The following is a 21,562-nucleotide window of genomic DNA, read 5'->3' as shown; positions in this document are numbered from 1 at the left end:
TATCTGTACAAACTAAGCACAGAAAGATATTTTGGGATTCACTGACTGGGCTCAGCAAAATCTAGGACTTACCATCGAACTTTTTGTATCTGGAGTTGAAGGTTGCTTGCAAATTATTGCTAAGTTCAACAACAGCATTTCTGAAGTCGTGTTTGCTCTGCTGGCTGTATTTCTCTTCCATTTCTTGAGAGCAGCATGTGTAGCCTTGGGTGCAGACTTTCAAGTGATCACCTGAAAACATATTAAAGGTGAAAACTTACACATAAGTACGTAAATCTAGAACAACAATCTAAAGTACAGTTAGGCAGGACAGTTCCAGTGTGTAAAAGAATAGCAAGGTGGCAGTTACATAAGGATACTACCATACACATATAAGAATCATCTTCAACCCAGCACTCCTAGGTTCTTAGAAGGTTTTGGCCATTTCACGCAGGAACACCTGAAGAGCTACACTTCCAAAGAGAAACAGTCACCTTATACCCATTCCTACATCAATCCTCACCCTACAGTGCCTTTTGAAATCAGAGCTTTGTAGAATATGTATTGAGTCAAGGAAAGGGGTATTTGCTCATCAGCAAAAGAGTGGAAACCCTTCCCCACACCTTAGAATCGTAACATTCTTCATCTCCAGACCGTATACTGGGCTGACCAGCCTTGTCCTCACCTGAGTCCTGCCTCCATTGTATCTTACCTAATTTCCTGCCCCACCAACGCAGGAAACTGGCACCTTTGACCAGGACTATCCTTTTAAACATGTAACTGCAAAACTAAAAGTAGAAATAAAATTTAAAAAGTTGAGGAAGTAGCTAATTAGGTCCTGCCTGTGATTCATTACTTTTACTACTCAGAGGTATATGCCTGTTAGTTACACTCTCCAGCAGGGGACCAAAGAAGCAGAACAGTGCTATCTGTGCCACTGTTGCACAATACTAAGCTGTACTACTCCTGCAGGGTCCAAGAAGACCCATTTCATTCATTACACACTGCACTGTTCTCTTCTTGGGTTTACTTATTTCTTCAATTTATTGCATCGCTTGTGCTCAAGGGTTCATCAGAGTTTCTCCTGCTCTAGTTAGTAACAGCAAATTTCTCTGCAGCCAAGCTTCCATGTAGAGCCAGTTTGGTGTAGTGGTTAAGAGTGACGGGACTCTAATCTGGAGAACCGAGTTTGATTCCCCACTCCTCCACTTGAAGCCAGCTGGGTGACCTTGGGCTAGTCACAGCTCTCTCAGAGGTCTCTCAGCCCCACCCACCTCACAGGGTGATTGTTGTAGGGATAACAATAACATACTTTGTAAACTGCTTTGAGTGGGTGTTAAGTTGCCTTCAAGGGCAGTATATAAATCGAATGTTATTATTAATGTTATTATTATTACTGTTTATATTATTGTTTATAATATACTGTTTATATTACTGGATTTATTATTATATAAACAAATAAGTGATTTAAATAAAGAAATAAAAAGGACTCTGCAAACAGTACAACCTTTTCCCATTTCCACCTCCCACACTTGACATACACAACTTATTCTGCTTCTGCTAGCTAGAAGAGCAAGGAAGAAGGCGTACAAGCCTTGTTCACTGTCCACTTCTGAATCCTGCTCAGCTCCTTTTCAGAAACACAGGCTTTCACACTGGCTGAAGCCTATCATAAGGACTAGAAACGTTGAAATAAAAGCAGATGGTTAGGAAATTGAATTCTGCACTGGAAATCCAGATTTGCTTTCATCCAATGACATAATTCTGTACAACACAGTTCTGCCCATTGAGAAGGTGATTTATTAAACTAGCATAGATTCAGTCTGTTTGCTCAGAAGATTTAGCTGTCATAACAATCATTTTTCTCAACTGTAACACTCAAAATTCAAGGTGGTCCAATGGAGGTAATTAACAGTTTGCTCCAAAAAGACAAAAGGAAGTCCTTCACACCAAGCAGCGGTCATTTCATAGAAAAAGAGCTGGAGGAACTCATTAGCATAACTCATTAGCATATACCACACCCCTTGCCCAGCATCTGCAGTGTGTCATTAGCATAACTGATTTGCATATGCCACACCCCCTGACATTGCCTATCCCAGCTGTTTTGGACCCAATTCTGGCCATTCAGGGCCGAAATTGGGCCCAAAATGGCAAAAAGGGGCTGAAAATGGCTGAAAAGGGGCCCAAGCAGGAGAGTGACCCACCACCCATCAGAGGCCTGAGTCAGGCCGTTTCGGCCCCAATCCAAGCTGAAACGGGTCCAAAATGGCTGAGTCGGGTGGGCGGGGCCACCTGTCATGTGACCTCTTTGGGGAACTGCCGGTACTGCGTTCCTGCGTGCTCTCCATCAAAATGAGCCCTGACACCAAGCATAATTAACTTCATTGCTACAAGAGATGTGGTATAGTGTCATAGTTAAATGTTGAACTGTGACTGTGGAGGCCTAGGCTTGAATCCCCACTCATGTCATAAAGTTCATCAGATGACCTGAGGCAAGGCATGCTCTTAGTCACACGCACCTCACAGGGTTGCTGATCTATCAAAGACAGTAGCCTAGGCACCTTTTTAAAAGATCTGACACATTCGTGGGGAAGGGTATGTCTGCAAATGACAATTAGCCATGACAGCTACACATAACTTCCTTGAACAGGAGCAGTATATCTCTAAACACCAGACACTCAAGCAAAACAATCAGGGTAGAACGCTTCTGAGCTCTCAGGGCCAAGCTACAAGTGACGAATGACACTTGAACAGCAAGTGTATTTCTCCCTGTTCACTTGCCCTCCACTCAATCCACTTGCCGTTCAAGTGTCATTCGTCACTTGTAGCTTGGCCCTCAGTGGCATCAGCCTGACTTCTGTTGGACACAAAATCTGAACCAGATAAGCCTTGGAGTAACGCAGGCGATCCTCTTGTTCTTGTAAATTAGTTTTGACTTTAATGTCCTTAAGACTGAATTGGTAGTGCTGCTTCAACTAAGCATAAGCAGAGTGCTAAGTGGAAAACACCAGGGACAGAGCAGCTGTTCCTTCAGCCAACAGGCTGTGTTGAGTCCTTGGCGTGAAGACCGGATCCATCCTTCCTTCCTTCCTTCCTTTCAGGAAGCACTCACAGGGATTCCCAACCCAAAATATCTTCCTGTCCTCTCAACACATCATCTTGCCTCATCATCCTTAATGGTTTACTACTTCCTCTCAGAACCGGTTATAGAAAGAATCCTGGCCTAATCCAATTTCACACTAGACTTGTGGTCTGGTTATCAAGTGACATCAGGGCTCCCCTTATCACTGCTAATTACTATGTTCTCCAGAAGAGAAGCCCTGGTGTGACTGAAGGACAACAAAAAGTCTCGGGGGGGGGGGGACATATCTTGTGTATGTTAGTATGGAACCACAGAATTCAGAAAAATTGGAGCTTCACTTTACAAGAGGATTAGCACTGGTGTTCTCACAATAAGCAACATGGAAGAGGAAGACGCAGCCTCTGTTTGGAATACTTATTTGAGAGTATTTATAGGGCTCCTTTTCATATAAAGAACATGTCCAAAGCAGCTTACAGTATTTACAAAATAGGGAGATGCTGTCAGCTTCCACTGTGCAGCCTCAAGAGATAAGGCTGATTACCTTCTCACCCCAACAGCTGTTTTAAAAAAATTTTTCAAATGGTTTCAAAGTGAGGAATACAGGAATGGAGGCAGCCTGGCAAACACACAGAAGCCTTGCTAGATCACTGCAATGCTCCATCTTGTCCAACATCCCGTTTCCCCATAATGACCAGCCAGGTGTCCCAGGAAGGTCTACAAGCAAGGCACGGGGGCCAAAGCCTCCCTCTCCTGCCCCCCACCCCACTCTGCAATTGCTATTCTGAGAGTTGATATTGACTTAAATTATGTAACCCACCTTGAGTCTCGCTGAGAAAGATGGACTATAAATAATCCTAAACAAACAAACCAGTCTTCATTACGTCCCATTCCTGAGGGAACACACTGCACCCAACTAAGAGCAACTAGATATAAATCCACAAAATATGGAAGAGTCATCCTTATTTGAAGGATGATACTAGCACTTTATTTTTTAAAAGCCATTTATAATCTTTTTTTAAAGACAGTTGAATTTGGAATTAACAATCAACAGTTAATGCCATTCAATCGCACTTACGTTCTTGCCTCCCCCGCCCCTACCCTCACTACTGCTTTTAGAACATACGCGTCTTGAGAGGAGGAAGGCTTCACTTTTTGTTACTAACTATACACTTGTGCACTCTGAGGGTGCCATACAAATAAATCAAATTATTGAGAAAGGCCATAAAGAAAGAAAAATATGAATACAGCTTTGTAAATGTTTTTAACTGGCCCACAAAAAGTTTAACAGGCCTACCTTGTCCAGGTTACTCATTGGTGAGCCAATAAGAAAAATAATTCAACTTGATTCCAGTTCACAAATGCTAGTCGCCTGATAACTCTGCTCAAACATACAAACCTGCCTTACACTGAATCACACCAGTGCTCTGTCTTAGGGTTGCCAGGTCCAAGTTGGGAAATTCCTGGAGATTTGGGGGGTGGGGCCTGGAAAGGGTGTGGTTTGAGGAAGGGGAGGAGCCTCAGTGGGGTATGATGCCATACAGTTCACCTTTCAGAGCAGCCATTTTCTCCAGGGAAACTGGTCTCGGTTGCCTGGAGAACAGTTGTAATTCCAGGAGATCTCCAGTTACCACCTGGAGGCTGGCAACCGTATCTGTCTAGATCAATTTTATCTACTCTGACTGGCAGCAGCTCTCCAGGATCTCAAGCAGAGAAAATTTTTCACATCACATGGTACCAAAGATCCCTTACCTGAACGAAGAACCTCATATACACAGAAACGTGGTCTGTGTCACTGCACTACAGACTCTCTGTGATATGCATCAAAAACTGCTTTGTACTAAGGAACTACCTATACTACCCCTTGTCTATTCTGATCAACAGCAACTCTACAGGGTCTTGCAAAGTGAAAATTTGTTCCCCAACATCTGCTGCACAAGATCTTTGAACAGGAGATGACAGAATTTGAACCTGGGAACTTCTAGATGAAAAACATGTGCTCAATCACTGAGCCATCCATGTCCCCCTCTCTGTTTGGGGGGGAGGGGAGGGGAACTTATGCTATTAGTTATTAGGTGTGCTGAACACATGATCAAATTTAATTTGGCATTTCTTAGGGCAGTTTTCGTAATAAAAATTCCATCTGATACATTACAGCGGCCTATAATACTGAACCAAATTCTTGCAAGATTGCCAAACGGCTAAGAAATTCATCCTGCCCAAGCCAAATGAGAAGGAACTATTTTCAGCAGTGTGTTTGCTGTGTGTGTTAATTCAGCTGCTTGTTCGTCGTCTGGGTCTGAAGAATATACAGTTTCTTCCACAACAAGAGATCCTTACCACAAAACAAGAAATCTTAATTATTTCTGTGGCATGCACTTAAAATACCCTGCTCAACCAAAGGCTGTCTGGATTTTAAATTTTTTTTTTCATTTTACTTGTTGACAGCTTAAGGCCGGTGGATTTACTGCAGAGAGAACACCAGAGGCTAAAGAGAAAGAAAGATTTATGCCCCTGCACACGCTATAGCTAAAGCCAAAATGCACATTAGGAAACTTTATTCTGGTCTGGAAATTAAAAAACTTGAGGAGAAACTTTGCCTTCCCATTCATTCATTCCCAGACTTCACTCTGCAAATACTCCTTTTACAAGCCAAGGATCCAGCCTTGAAAACACTGCTGGTGTATGGATGGATTTAAATAAAGTAACTATTGCTGGATTCAGTTGGGAATTCTCTCATCAAAATAGAGAAGTAAAAAATACAGAAAAGCAAAACCTGCCTTCACAAGTGTTCGCTTAGTCCTATACCCAAAACTTTGGGTGGATTACAGTACTGTGGGATACAGGAAGAAATTCGTCTCCCCAAAATTGGCAAACCTAAAGTTGTATTTGGCTATACTTTCCCAAATGGCAATGTTTTTTACAGCTATTTCTGTGGTTCTCTTCAATATGCACCATCATTTCTCTTTATTGTGTAAAATGTATAGAGCCCCGTGTTCTGTGGGGCTTCCTCCTTGGTAACGTGTGTTATAGACGGCATCCTGATCTTGGTTCTCATCACTGTTGCAAGGACACTGAAGTCTCACCACTCAATCGATGAAAATTGGATTTAGTCACATCTCTCACTTCTGGGTAATGCCCAAAGGCACATATTTTAGGAGCCATAAAGGTTAGCAACTTTCTTTCAAAAAAGAAAAGATCAGTTACTGCCATTCTTTGCTTCAGCTGCACTCCTACAAAATTATAAATTACCCATATTTTCCTTCCTGCTGAGGACAAAAGCTCTATTCCACATTTCCCTTGGACCTGAGTATGGATATTGAAAGATGAGACCTTTGAAAAGATCATCTTATCCAACTTTCTCTGTCCAGGGAAAACAATTTAAAAAGCGAGTTTTTCTGCCACTGAGCTGGTCATTTATCAGCCATGCACATTATTGCCAGGGAATGGTACACAGCGGCCCCTAAATATTCCCACTCCGCACAGACAGGAGCCCAGTGAGATCTCATCACTCTCCTACTCCGCATCCCCCCGTCAGATCTCCCAATCTACTTGACATCCCCAAAGAAGTGAAAGGCCACTCAGTTTCCTTTGAACCTGTACAAAAGCTACTGGCGTGGACCCTAAACTCCCTTTTCATCCCCAACAGGGATGTGGGGTGGAAAATTTTCCAAAATTTTCAGAAAAAAATATTTCTGAAAAATATTTCTAAAATTTCCAGAAAAATATTTTGATGCTATATTTTTCTATGGAAAATGTTCTGCCCCATATATGTAAGTAAATATAGTCTATATACCTATAGTTGTCAGAGTTGTTGTGCTGCAAATCAATCATGTTAGATGGTCTAGTTTTGGGGTATGAAACATGGTCAAACCCCAGTCTTTTTACATGGCCCAGGCTTTTACATGCGGTATTTGCTTTCCTGTATTGACTTTGGAACTGGAAAATATTTCCAGAATATTTTCTGAAAGATTTTCCAATTCAATTTTTCCTGGAAAACCCATACTTCTGTTCAAGGAGGAGGGGAGAGGGTTGACAACTCTGGGCTGGGAAATTCCTGGTGATTTGGGGGTGGAACCTGGGGAGTGGAATGACCTCAGTGGGTATAGTGCCTTGAGTTCAACCTCCAAAGCAACTATTTTCTCCAGGGAAACTGATCTCTGTAGGCTGCAGATCAGTTGTAATTTTGGGAGATCTCCAGGCTTCACTGGGAGGCCAGCAACCATAGGAGGGAGATTTGTGCCAATTCCCCCTTCAGTTTATTGGAACACACACACCCCTTCAACCTCCGTGATGTTCTTGAGGATCCAATGACCCTTGTGGGTACAATTTCATGGAAAGGACAAGGAAGACTGCAGTGTAGAGGAAAGGCAAAAGCAGGCAGGTTATAACAACAACAACATTTGAATATATACTGCCCTTCAGGACAACTTAATATCCACTCAGACCGGGTTACAAAGTATGCTATTATTATCCCCGCAACAAACACCCTATGAGGTGGGTGAGGCTGAGAGAGCTCCTAGAAACTGTGACTCACCCAAGGTCACCCAGCTGGCTTCAAGTGGAGGAGTGGGGAATCAAACCCTGTTCTCCAGATTAGAGTCCAGCACTTTTAACCAATACACCAAACTGTCTCTCTACAACAAACTGGCTCTACACCAAAATGTTTGCTGTCTATACTGCATAGTTCGGTTGTCGCTGCACAAGATCCAACTCGCTTATCTGTAATGGCATCTGTAAGATACAAGCTAGCACCATCCATTCACTTCACATAACCCTTTAGGACAAAACTGCATTGCAGCTGATCACCATCACAAAACAAACAGGGTGGTTGCAAGGATAAAATGGAAGGGGAGAGAGAGAACCATGTCTGCTTCCTTAGAAGAAAGGTGGGGGGAGTGAAAAATATCTTTACCAATTACTATTATTAGAAGCAAGCTTCTGAAACAGAGTGGCTGAGCTACCAACCAGCAATATCCCCACCCCAGTTCAAATCTCACCTCTGCCCATGAATTTGGTGGCCTTGAGCAACATGCAGCAATGTGTCCTTATCTGCAATGTAGAGCTGATAATGCTGGCCTACCTTACAAAGTGGTTGCAAGAGAGGTTTGAACAGCTCCTTAAGTCCTATATTAATATTGCAGCTATTGTTATTATTACTACCAAGGAAGAATACAACAGCTTGCAAGGAGAATGAACAACAAAACAAAGCCTTCCTGATTCTTCGCTAAAACTTTCTGGAACAATTAGTCTAAAGCAACACCAAAGCTATCTAGACTTGTAATTTTTTTCACATTTAGAGCACAATGATTATTTTTGGTGGTGTTGGTGTTAAATATAACTGTATTCTTTAATGCCACAGACATTCCACACAAGTCTGATTTCGGGGTGTGTGTGTGTGTGTGTTAAATTCTGGATGTCTCCCCTTCCTGCTGCATCATCATTTTCTATACAGGTTTATATCCTTCCCTTTCTCCAGATAATTAGACTTAATCCTCATTAGCTCTGTATGTTTCCTTTGAATTATTTTACCATATTCCTTCATGCAGTCAATTGCCCTTTTTACCCCTCCTGCCCCGCCTCAAATAAGAGAGAAACCCCAGCATCACTTATTCAGCCTCCTTTGGGGAAAAAAGTAGGGGGGGTTATGATCTTTCCTTGCCTCCAGACTTGGAACTCTGGTTTCATCTTCTGCATCCGTATCTTCTAATGTTACTCCTTCAACCAATCAACTTATATTAGAAGATCATTACTTAATCAGAATGTCAGGCCAACATGTTTAAAAGCGTGGTACTTGAAGATTAAAGAACCGGGGGGAGACAGAGAACAAAATATTCAATTTCTTTTCCCTACAGTTTTCTGTAGCTAGACTGAAACACAGCAGAAAAGCTTCCTCTTCCCCAAAATTTTGAAAGCACATAATATGTTTAGAACATGAGTTATCTGTGCATGTAACCTCCATGATCCAGGTGGTTTAGCAGCAGAGGAAGAGGCTGATTGCTGGGGGAGCTTGATAAAATTTTATACAATCGTATTACCTTTAAAAGGGTAACAGGAAACATGTTGTATGTGAAAATTAATGAGTAGACATAGGCATGAATTGAAACATGAATCAAATTTTGTGCTGAATCAGGCCGATTCATGTATCACGAAAACACGTTTCATGGGCTGTGTTTTTCATGAAATCCATAGTTTTTGGGGTCAATTTGTTCTATCCGCGAATGCTTCATGATGCCAGACAGGCTGGTGCCGATTCATTGATTCCCTAGGCAACATAGGCCCGGAATGTCTGCAGACCTTTCGTTACCATGGAAACCACAATCTTAACCTACATAACCTTGATAGGCAGCTCTCCCTGCCAGTCTGAGAGCTCCCATTCTGTTCTATGAGAGCAACAAGCAGGGGGGAGATGGACCTTCTGTAGCCATGGGAACACCAATCTCATCCCTCCAAACCCTATTAGGCAGGTCCATCTGCCAACCAGAGAGCTCCTATTCTGCTCTATGTGAGCCTTTTTTAAATAAGACACAGTTCTATGTCTCCTGCTTTCAGTTCCAGTAGACAGACGGAGAGGGAGGAGCTGTTACTGGGATTTGGAGTGAGAGTGGATTTGGGAGCTTTGGGCTGGATTTTCTGCTGCTTCATAAGAGACTGAACAGCCTCTTTCTTATTTCCTGCTCTTGTCCTTGCTGGGAAGGTTGTTGGGTGACAGTGCCTTTTTTCCTCCACACCACCACACCCCAGCACTGCCGGAGCCAGGGTCTCTGATGCCTGCGGCAACCCCCCTCCCACAGACTGCGCAATGACGTCATCGCGTGATGACATCACCACGCAGCGCAAGCCGGGGCATTCGCCAGCGGATGGCTGGGGTGGCGGGCAGAGGCTGCTCCGCGCTCCGCACGCTGCCCCGGTAGCAGCTCGTGGCTGCTGCGCCCGGCTGGGGGCATGTGGTGGCGGCGGCGGCACAGGGCTGGCTGGCTGCAGCAGCTGCGGGCCAGCCACGCCAGCTCTGTGGCGTGTGCCTCCGCCCCCAACACCCCCTCCGGTGCCTCTCCAGGGCCCTCGCGCCTGAGGCCGCCGCCTACCTGGCCTCTATGGGCGCGCCAGCCCTTCACCCCAGTCTCAGGGCATTGCCTGGCTCTGGGGTCTTGCTTGACTCCCTGCAATTTTGGCATCTCTGGGTATGAAGGGGGCCATTGTAGGGCCCCCGGGATCTGACAAATCATGAACCTAACGAATTGTTTCATGAAACGAGACAATTTCGTGAAAGTTCATGGTTCATGGAACGCGATGAACCACGAAAATCAGTGTTCATTTTCCCCCCATTTCATATCCAATGAGTAAAGGAGGGTGTTAAATTTAGTTGGGTATTATTATTGGAATTAAGTTATTATTATAGGACTGTAATTTCTAAGTTGAAGCCTGGGTTCCAGTTTGTTCCTATAACCAAGAAAACTGTATCAAAAGACTTTGGCACTTGATGTACCCAAAAAAGATGGACTTTACTCCCTCTAAAGTAGTACTAAGAAACAACCATTTACTTAACTGAATTTAAAGACATTATTTATTGCAAAAAAACTAGCCGTTTTCACACGTTTTGGCATAGAGCTAAACTCATGGAACAAGGGTGTCTTCGTGGCATGATTTCTGATGTCATTGTACCCTGAAAACGGAATCATGGTGTGATGATGTCAGAAATCGGGCCATGAAGATGCCCTTGTTCCGTAAGTTTAGCACTATGCCGAGATCGTGAAAATGGCCACTGGTCTCTGTTACACCTATGTGTTTAGTTATAAAAACTAGTTGTATTGTTCTGACTACTGAATGGTTTTGACTTAAATAAATTTCTGAAACTTACATTTATCTTTCAAGTTTGGTTCCTAATTTAGCCTCAGAGAATCCATACAAGAAGGAATTTATATGCACATCAGAAAATATTTTCTCAAAATGAGAGCCAGCATGGTATAGTGATTAAAGTGTTGGATCGGGATATGCAAGACCCAGGACTGAATTCCAGCTCTGTCATGGAAGCTTGCTGGGTGTTCTTTAGCCACACTCTCTCAGCCTAACCTTCCTCACAGGGTTGTTGTGAGGATAAAGCAGAGGAAAATGATGTAAGCTGGTTTGAGCTCCCACTGGGGGAAAAGGCAGAGTATAAATGAAGTAAACAAATAAACAAACATATGCTTGTATCCTACCACTCTACTGAGCAAAGTTGATAGTCTTCAACCAACTTAAATGGCTCTTACAAGTTGAAGGAAGGCTCCTTAGGGTGGAAAACCTCTTCCATCCTAAGATGAGATACATGTTGGCAATTAAGTAAAGTTGTGGATGGTTATCCAAGCCAGTTATTTACAATAAAGGATTCCTCTCTTTGAGGGAGCCATGAATCTGCTGACAAGGCCTCTGGCTCAATGGCAGAGCACATGCTTCACATGCAGAAGGTCCCAGCTCCAGTCCCTGGCCTATCCCATATGAGCTTGCCTAAAATTTAGCTGTTTTTTGGAAGTCCAGCAACATGTCTCTCACACTCTCAGAGGCAGGGTTGCCAAATTGGGCTTGGGAAATTCCTGGAGATTTGCAGGTGGTGCCTTTGGGTTGAGGAGGGAGCTCAGCGGTGATAGGATGCCATAGAGTACACTCAAAAGCTGTAATGTCTTCCAGTGGAACTGATCTCTGCTGTCTGAAGATCAGTTGAAATTCAAGAATTCCAGACCCCACCCAAAGACTGGCAACTCTACTCCGAAGGGAAGTAGGCTGCCACTTAAGATAGGGTGGCTTTATCTTTAAATGTTGTCAAGATAGCTTCCTTTACCAGAAGCCATGCTGATTTTTCCTCAGCAGGTCTTGTTCTTCTGTCCCATGATAATTCTAGCCTTGCATTCCACTTATTTACATGCAATAGATCTATAATTTTCTCTCCTTCCATATCCTGTGTGTTTAGCTTTATCTCCCTATAGAATGAAAATAATCTATTTCATGCAATTAATTTTTAAAATCTTAGCTTCAAATTCTATCAGTCTCTCCTACCCAGTAATGTCCAACAGCTCTCCCAAAAGTTGTATTTGATGGTGAAGAAAAATTAACTTGATCTGTGACTTTGGCACCGTAAAGAGATTAAAATCTTGCTGTGAACACAAAAGGCTCTTAACTGCAGTCAGATTTACATATTAGTGGAGAATTGACTTATTTCAGCTTCAGGGAAACAATGGCTGGGTTTGTCTGCTAATGAGAAATATCCGCTTCCGTTTTAAACGTGGGATGTTAATTTTTGGGCAGACTTTTTGATTTCTGTGTGCCCTCAGTCAGCCATGAGGCTGACTTAATGTCAGTAAAATCCACACAGAGTGCTCTGACTTTTTAAAAAATGAATTATTCGCCTGTTTTACAGGTCACCAGGAGGAAGCATGTAAGAAGTCTACCAGATGTAGCTTTTGTTCACCTCAACTTGAACTTGTTTTTTTTTTTACTATGTTTACAGGTATGCAGAGTGTACCAAGATTCCTTGCTTTTCCAAAAGCTTTATTTGTAAGCTCAGACACACTCATAAAAAACATTCTTGGGCTTTACTTAGTCTGAGATGGTTTGCAACTTCAGGGAATAGCTTGACCCCTTCTATTTTTCACTCACCATTTCCCCACCCCCAGCCCAAAGTCCCGCCTGAACATTTGGCTGAGGAAAGCTATTCCCGTAAACTACCGCTACATTCTCAATGACATTCCATAAACTCACTGACCAAAAGATGTACTTTTCAGCATGGGGAATGGGGGTTGGGTGGAAGGAAGCTTGGAGAGAAAAGGAAGTTTCAATTACTTTGTGAAGTGAAGTAGAAAAATTAAGATCTGAGCAAACTTTATTAGGTATGACAAGGAAAAGGGGTAGCACTTGTACTTCCTGAGTGTTCACCAAGAAGCTTTCTAGGGTTTCTCCATAAAACCAAGGAACATGCACAGGATTTGATACAGAAGAGCTTTTGCAAATATGTTTTACAATAAAATACTAACTCTTTTCTACTACTGAATTTGCTACTTGCAACTTGCTACTGAATTTTGTAGCCTTGCTGCTGTGACTTGACAAATATCCGTATTCTGATTTTACTTCTCCCTTTAGCCTCTAAGTCTTTTTTTTCATATCATCTCTGTTTCCCTTTACCATTTTTTCCCATTAAACGTATGTTTGTAACAATAGGGTTGTATCAGTGGCACGGAGAAAAATGGGAAAATTAACAATGAAAGTGGGGGAAACAACATATGAAAACAAGACAAAGAAGAAAGCTCATACCTACATCCCTAATATAAGCAAAACTTTGGTTGAGTTTCATTCATTTACAGCAAAGATATGAAGTCCTCCTTTATTTCCACTCAAAAAGAGGATTAAATGGGCTTCAGAGAAGCCTCTTACCCAGTTGCTGGGGCAAGCAAGAATGACCTCTGAGAAGACCAGACAGAAAAGGGTTTTGTAAATTTAAGAAGCATCTTGTCTTGACGAGCAAACCTTCTTAAAGAGGCACTTTAGGCTGTTCTCTAGCCCTGAAGATTTGCACCAGGCGTCTCCCCATAATAGTGCATTAGGGTCAGTTTGTTGACACCAGGCTGGCACACCACATCAAAGCTGGAGTAGGAGCACCCTTTGCAGGACCACGGCCAAGCAAGCAAGGCTAGCTGGATCGGTCCCAAAAGCAATCTCAGGTGCCAGGCACTAGGGGTGTCACACAGCCAGAAAGCTAATAGCTGTACAAAGATAAAATACCAGGGTTGCAGCCTGGAAAGGTAATCAAAGAGTGGCTAGATCTAAGGAGAGGGCCCGGGAATGATGATCATTCCCTGAATTAAAGAAGAGAGGGAGGTAAGCTAGGAATTTTCAGCTGTGACACATAGTTCGCTGGAACATGAAAGACAGAGGGTATCCAATGAACAACTGGAGGCCTATTAAAATTGGCACCCCATTTTTCTTACGGCAGTATAGATGGGAAATACCGCATAGTAGCCTCACAAGAGCCCTGTGAGGTAGTTAGACCAAGACAGTGACAGCCAGTGGCCCAATGTCATTCAATGAGTTTCATATCTGAGAAAGATCTGAACTCAGGACAAGTCTCAGTACCATTAAACCACACTGATATTATTTATCCACATAACATGTCTCAGGTTTGCATACATGAACAGGACACAAAATATGTCTCAGGTTTGCATACATGAACAGGACACAAAATATGTCTCAGGTTTGCATACATGAACAGGACACATTCACTGGCTAACAAAAGACCTCCAGCAGCCAAATCTCAGTCAAAATGGTGTGTTGGTTCCTTAATTAAGTCAAATATTGCCATGAAGCCATAAATGCCACTCTGTAGATGAAAGGTTACATCTAAAAAAAAAATTCATTGTGGTGGCATTTGTTAGCCTTTCAAACCTGAATTGTGTTTTTAATAACTGCTATTACTTCGCTTTATTTCTGTTTTTATTTCTTTGTTGAAAAATCTTCTAACAATAGGCTGACCATAGTGTTCTGGGATAAAAGCCAAAGAAAAGGTTGAGCAAGTTGTTCACATAAAGAGAAACTTTACTTAGCATTGTTAAAAGTCCGAATAATTAATTATAATTTTTTTAAAGCCATTTCATTGTTTCATAGTAACTGCTTAACTAATTAATTTTTTTAAATAATTGGCATCAAGCAGTTCAAGATGGCAGAGTTTTTGCTGTTTTTCTAATAACATTAAGACTTAAAAAATATCTAACCAATATTGGAATGGCTAATTGACCAAATCTATTTTGACAGTGATAATTTAAAACAAAAATAAGGCCCTCAACGTATCATTCCAGAGTCACCATTTATAAAGAAATCAAGCTTTCATGGGCCTCCTCCAGGAAAAAGGTGTCCTTTTCGATTGAACTATGTAGGAAACTTGTAGTGGAGTTGTCTACATTTCTGAGAAGCTGTACATCTGGTGCTGTACATTTTCTCTAGCAAAAAGCAAGCTAAGCCCTATATTAAGATTCAAGGAGGGGGGAGTAAGAAGGACCAAGAGTTAAGACAGCTGGAATCCCCTGACCTCCTCAGTCTTGGCCGTAAACTGAGCCAGCATCTGGCACTGCTAAAGAGGGTGGGTGATAAAACAGGAACTATTACCAGTGTCACCTCTGGAATAAACACAAGTTAGCTCAAGCGGGTGGGGGGCGGGAGTAGAAGCTTCAATTCTTAAACAGCCCAAATAAACATTAATTTTATCACATATTAACTCCTCTCCTACTTTCTACTGACAGCAAGTTCTTGAAAGCATTCACCTTTCCTTCCCATCCCACAGAAGTTATTCAACGGAGTTTTGGGGACCTGCCACAAGAGTTCCTCAAGTAAAACCTCTTCAATGCATCCCAGCATTCCTTCATCCCCCTCCCACCATGCACGCTTTTCTGGGAGACTGCCCCCACACTCCCCATCAACACCCGTATGAAGAGGGGGGCCTCTCTGTATACCTGCAAATTCACTGGGACGTGTGCAGAGAGTCCCAAAGCCTCTTTAAAGCAAAGGGAGTATCCAACCACCACTACTTTGGACTGCGGCCTCAGATTCTTCAAACAGCAAGTCTTTAATGATGGAGCCTGGCTGAAAATATTAAGAGAATTATTTTGGAGGGGACGGCGGAGGGAGGAGAGGGAAGAGTTCAGCTGTCCTCTCTGCTGTGGATTACTGTTAGGGTTATGTTGGGTCCTTCTCTGACGCCTCCAAACACAAGCCTACCTCTGTTGTGCGTCTCTTTTCTGTCAGCCACTAGAGTCTGCTCTTGTGACCTTTTCCTCTTCTCTCCCTTTTGCCATTTTCTTTCCTATCACAAGCTGTGAGCCAATGAAGGCTCAGACATGGAAGAGCCCCAGGCCTTGGAACAGCAAAAGGAAATTCACTCTTCACATGCAACATCTCTAGCCCTCAATTAGCCAGGTACTACCCCTACACAGTGCACATTTTTGTGGAGCTGGGCCCCCTTACTCCTTCCCTAGGAGGAACTGGAAACTTAAGTTTCTTTCTTTGCTCTGGAGATTTTCAATTCTGTGGAAAACAAAGAGTTTTCCAACAATGCCCCAATGAAGACTAACAGGTTTGCAATGATTACTGATTAATCAGTCAAAAAGTAACTCTGATCATCCAGGCACAAACAATGAATACCAAATTCTTCCAGAAATTATGCTACATTTTAGAGGTGGCATCCCTCTTCCTCTCACACACAGGAAGGGATATCTCTTCCCAGGTGATGCTTACAGCAACATGCAGTTACATCTAGTGATGGCGAATTTCCAGAAAATCTGAATCTGAAAATAATTTTCTAACATCTTAAAACATCTGGGATATGATTTAGCATGCTCAGTTTGATCAATTCTGCTTAGAGAGCACCACCATAAAAATATGCCATGTTAATGATATAAATATCTCAGTTTTTCTAGTAGCCAAAAGCAGATGAACCACAACACTTGACTGGGTTTAAAAATTCCTTAAGATGCACTTAAATGTAGTTCCAATGTTATCTTCAGCCAAATTCAGTTTACATGAATTATAATTATACCAGAATACATTATAAGACCTATCAACAGCATACACTTCACTGACTGCTAAGTTTTTCAGAGCCTCAATTTTTTCCCCATAAAATGTAACTGCTCTCATTTTATCACTATTGCTGCCATTAATCTACATCAACCAAGTAACTTTCACTAGAGCTCGCTTTCCAGGTCACCATCTGCAGAAGTGCTTACACTCCTTGTTAGAGCCAATACAATGTGAAGAGCACCCAATTACGGAACTGTTGGAGTCATCTTTGTGATAAACAATGTGGGGTGGGAAACTGGCATGGAATAGTAAAATGGCAGAAGCCATCACAAATCACTGAGAGCATCATCTTGAAATTAAAAAGAATGCGCCCCCCCATCAAAAATACAATTTTAGTCATATGCATATGTATGCACATATACATCCAGGGCTTTTTTCTTTTCAGGGAGAACGCGGGGGAACGGAATTCCGGCACCTCTTGAAAATACTTGGCAATAGTGCTTGAAGATAATATGACTTCAAAGAATCCTGTGTGTTTCTTCCTCATTTCCCTCTTGAGAGTTCTGCCACTTCTTTTCCCAGAAAAAAACCCCCTGTATACATCCATTAGGATTTCTTTATATTTGGGCAAGAACGTTGAGAGATTACTTATACAGAAGGAAGGAAAGAAGATGGTGCCACTGGAATCCAACAGGCTCAGGAAGTGTTGAGGAAAGGTCTTGCAATTTATCGGGGCATCAAGTCCACTTTATATTTCCTTCAGGGCCAGGCTGAGTCTTGGGCCAAACAAGACTATGCTCAGGTGAGCAACACTCTCAGATGGTACCAATAAACAGTGCAGAAGAAACGTGCCCCAGGATTAGGCACAGGCATGATTTCCCATTCCTCCCATTTTGATCCCAGAATGCAATTCCTTATTTACATGCCATTTTCTCTTTCCTTACAGTAAACTTTGCTTGTAGATTGTATGCATCTTCATGCATCAGTAAATCAACATGCAGTAAACATGCGTATTTCTAGTTCAAATGACATGCATACCAATAAATCCTATTATGAATAATGTCCATATACAATTCATATATGCAAAACCAACAGCAAGAATGAACAAAACAAAACAGCCTCCATTCCCAAAAACTGAAGGAGTTGGCAAAAATGCAAAAGGAAGTAAAAAAGAAAATAAGGACCACATGCCAGTTCCTGCCCAGAATCCCTTCTACCGAGCTAATAGGTAAAAAAAAAGGTAAAGGTCCCTGTGCAAGCACTGAGTCATTACTGACCCATGGGGGACGTCGCATCATGACGTTTTCTTGGCAGACTTTTTATGGGGTGGTTTGCCATTGCCTTCCCCAGTCATCTACACTTTACCCCCAGGAAACTGGGTATTCATTTTACCGACCTCAGAAGGATGGAAGGCTGAGTCAACCTTGAGCTGGCTACCTGAACCCAGCTTCCGCCAGGATCGAACTCAGATCGACTCGTGAGCAGAGCTTGGGCTGCAGTACTGCAGCTTACCACTCTGCACCTCGGGGGTCTCTAGTAGGTGCCTCAAGCAATGAAGCACGAGGACTAGAGTCCTGCAGTATGATCTGGCATGTTCTTCAATACTATTATAAAGCAACCACTAAGCCACCATGATCCTTTGCCCTTCAAGTAATAATCTGTCCCTCTGTAATGGGGATGAGGGAAGTGGACACAGAAAAAACGCTTGCTGTAGATGATTATCTAGAAGGATGCCCACAGCTTTCTTTTTCCCATTTCTAGAAACTGTTTCCTAAAATTAATTTGGGCCTTAATTAATGGATGTCAGTCACACCAGAGGAGTAGTGAAGGTGCAATTAGCTTCTTTTTCAAGTAACTGTTCCATGGATGTATATATGCTATGTAAGTGCCCTTGGCTGTAAACACCTATTGATGCTTGTGGCACTTGTTACAAAATACATGACAGATGGTAGACTGTAGATGCCCAGGATACGGCTGCAGCCTCTTTCCACATGTTATCCAAAGCAAACAGTAGCAAATACATTATGTAGGTGAAGAGTCTGTAAGGGCTACATGTACAACCACACTTTAAATAATGAAATTTTGCATCCAATCAATCAAATTCTGCACTGAGAGTCGACGTGAGCAAACAAGTTGACATCATTTTTCCCCCTCTCTTTTGCACAGCATTGCCACTGTTACCACTTGAATTACAGTTAATCACTAGGAAAAGCAAAGCACTCCATATGAGACTGCAGAGTTGCCCCCAGCCTTTGGCATTTATTCAACCACCCCTCCTGGCTTCTAAGACTCTTGCAGGTATTGCCAAGAAGTTTTTAAGAGTAGACTATAAGGCCTAGAAACTTGCTTGTGCTTTCTTAATGATCACAAGAAGATCCCCTGAACCAAATATGTTTTTCCCGCATTCCCACAGCATTGCAGCACACATGTGCCCCAAATAAACACAGCTCCCTCTGTAGGACCCCTCTAAAGGACTCCAATCTCATTTAATCTGCCACCACCCATTGACAGAAACCAGATCATCTTTAACAAGAAGTTGCGCTGAAACGGCTGTTTGTGTTCAAATTCCTGCCGGTCACTAACTAGCCAGCTGCTCCATCTGACGTTTCCGCACATCAGCTATGCAAGCCATCCAAACTCTTACACAAATTGCTTACTGTGCTGCTCGAGACATCGCATAATATAACCTCTGTCAGAAAAACCAATCGTTCCTTGGGCCAAGCCAGTTAGCATATTCCCTCTGGTCCTAACCTAAAGCATTTTGGCTGAAAAGTAGAGGTAGAGTTTATTCAAAGGGGGAGGGAGTGGGGAGATGGAACAAGTGAAGAGGATCAGCAAAAAGGGCAAATTCTCTGCCACTGGTTGCAAAGCAACGAAGACGTCATCCTACTCCAAACTACAACGACTCTCTGTTATGTGCAAGTTTATCACTTGTTCTCCTCTGCTCCTCTCCCATCTCAACACAAAATGCCAGGATCATTTAACTGTGCACGGTTGAAAAGATTGGGAACAGACCATGGGATTGTACATTTTAAGCCACTGCTAAACCCCTCTCCTGTCTTAACCACAGTTATGGGACATGTCAGCCCCAACACTAACTCCAGTTTCATGCTAAGAGGCTCTGTTTTAACCAAGGACTGCTAATCAGGTCCAAATGCTAGTTAAGAGGGAATCCTGGGTAGTATTTAACTGCAATTAAGCATTGATGCTAAGCTTATCTTTGAACTGTGGTTAAGGCTGGAGAGCTGCTCCCAATCTCTTGTTACCAAACTGTCATTGTAAGTGCCTGGAACTAAACGGGGGAAGTCAGCAAGAGGGTACATCTAATGCCCATTACTGCAGAGTTAAAAACCAACACGCCTGTCAAATGGTTAGCAGTTAAAGGATCAGTGAGCACACAGCCACACGGGAAAGCTGATATTGAAGCATCTTCCACAAAATCCATTTCAGGGTTGTTTTAGACAACCAGGCCCAATTTGCTGGGTATTAGCTAAACTTGCAAATGAATTCCACTGAAAAGCAATGTGCTTAGAATGACTTATTTGCTAGCTTATTTGAAGAATGCTCATGCGTGAATGAGCCCATGGCAGACTCTCAGGACCCCACTTGACAGCAAGTCATACATTCGGATTTCTCTGTTGTCCAACAAGGTATTTGAGGTAACATTCTTGTACTACCTACAAACACTCCTGTGAACATCAGTACATATTTAAGATGAGCTGTCTTCTCTATGTTTTTCCTCCCCTATTATGCCTTAGCACTCGATAGAGGGAACAGAAGAGGGGCCCAGTTATGGGGGCTCGCAGAGAATCCAGCAAAACAGGCAATTCTATTTTTTTAAAAAAGGCTTTGGGGCATTCTTGCTTCAACTTGCTCATGCAACTGACCCAGATGCTCCATGCAGACATTTAGGACAGCTTGGGGGATGAAGGTGGGAGATGAAACCTGACATAGAAAGCATAGCCCATCCTTATGTGCAAAAGATCAGCCAGCCATGAAGCAACTTGAATTGGCCTCCAAATGGCATCCATAATATATCAATCAATTCTCAGGCCAAACTAGATGTTATATTGAACAAACAGCTGCCACTAAAAACAGAAGACAGGCATTTAGGCGTCCTCCTAGTGACTTTGAGTAGAGCTTCCCTGTGTCTTGACATTCCATATCTGCCCCCCTCCACCAGCCACTGATGCAGACTAGAGAAACACAGGACACGGAGAGGTCAGGAGACAGGAATCTTCTACAGAAGCGATGCCACAACATATGACTGCCTTTTTCAGCAGCAGTGCACATTTCATAGAACAAGGAAAACTCAAGAGTAAACATTTACTTGTTTCTAGAATGCCTGTACTGTTGCTCTTTTATGTGGTTGGGATGGGAAACAAAGAAGCAAGAGCCTTAATTTTAGGTTTTTGTCTTCCAAGCTATACAAAATAAAGAAAAAATTGTGGGCGGCGGGAGCTTATTATGATCCACCTCGATCAGATTATGAATGCAGGATAGAAATTGGGTCAAATAAATAAATCCATGAAAGAAAGACACACATCCCAAGAGGATGTTAACCAAACTGGTGCAATGCAATGTCCTTAGGCTGCACCCCTAAGAACACTGATATGGCCACATGTTGCATGTGAAGAGTGACCAAAGTACATGCCAGACTTGGGCAGGGGGGGGGGGGTCCCTTAAAAGAGAGACATTTGATCCCAATTATCAATCTGTCTTTATGGAGAGATGGCTCCCTTATATTATTATACTATATTACTGAGTATCCTATCAAGGAATATACTGTACTGAACAAATATGTTGACATCTGTCTTTATTCATTTTTTATGACCTGTAACTATGTTAACCATTTAATCCACACATTTGGTATTCACATTTGGATTCCTGTTACTGTTGTATTACTGTTGTTTTATTATTGTTAAAAAATTCAGAAATAAAAAGTTATAAAAAAGAGAGACATTTGCCACA

At 42.5% G+C, this 21,562-nt stretch overlaps 1 protein-coding gene across 1 annotated transcript in view; it reads right to left on the bottom strand.

Moving 5' to 3' along the window:
• The window catches only part of GPC4 (glypican 4), a 77,133-nt gene that overhangs the window by 33,654 nt on the left and 21,917 nt on the right, over nt 1–21,562 (bottom strand). Inside the window, exon 2 of the mRNA XM_054996883.1 lies at nt 73–231. Within this exon, the coding sequence (XP_054852858.1) occupies nt 73–231 (159 nt within the window). The remainder of the gene's footprint in view (nt 1–72; nt 232–21,562) is intronic.

The sequence above is a fragment of the Eublepharis macularius genome, chromosome 13, assembly GCF_028583425.1.
Source record: "Eublepharis macularius isolate TG4126 chromosome 13, MPM_Emac_v1.0, whole genome shotgun sequence".
NCBI classification, from domain to species: Eukaryota; Metazoa; Chordata; class Lepidosauria; order Squamata; family Eublepharidae; genus Eublepharis; species Eublepharis macularius.
The sequence above is the reverse complement of the archived record's forward strand: the minus strand, read 5'-3'. Positions and strand labels throughout refer to the sequence as shown.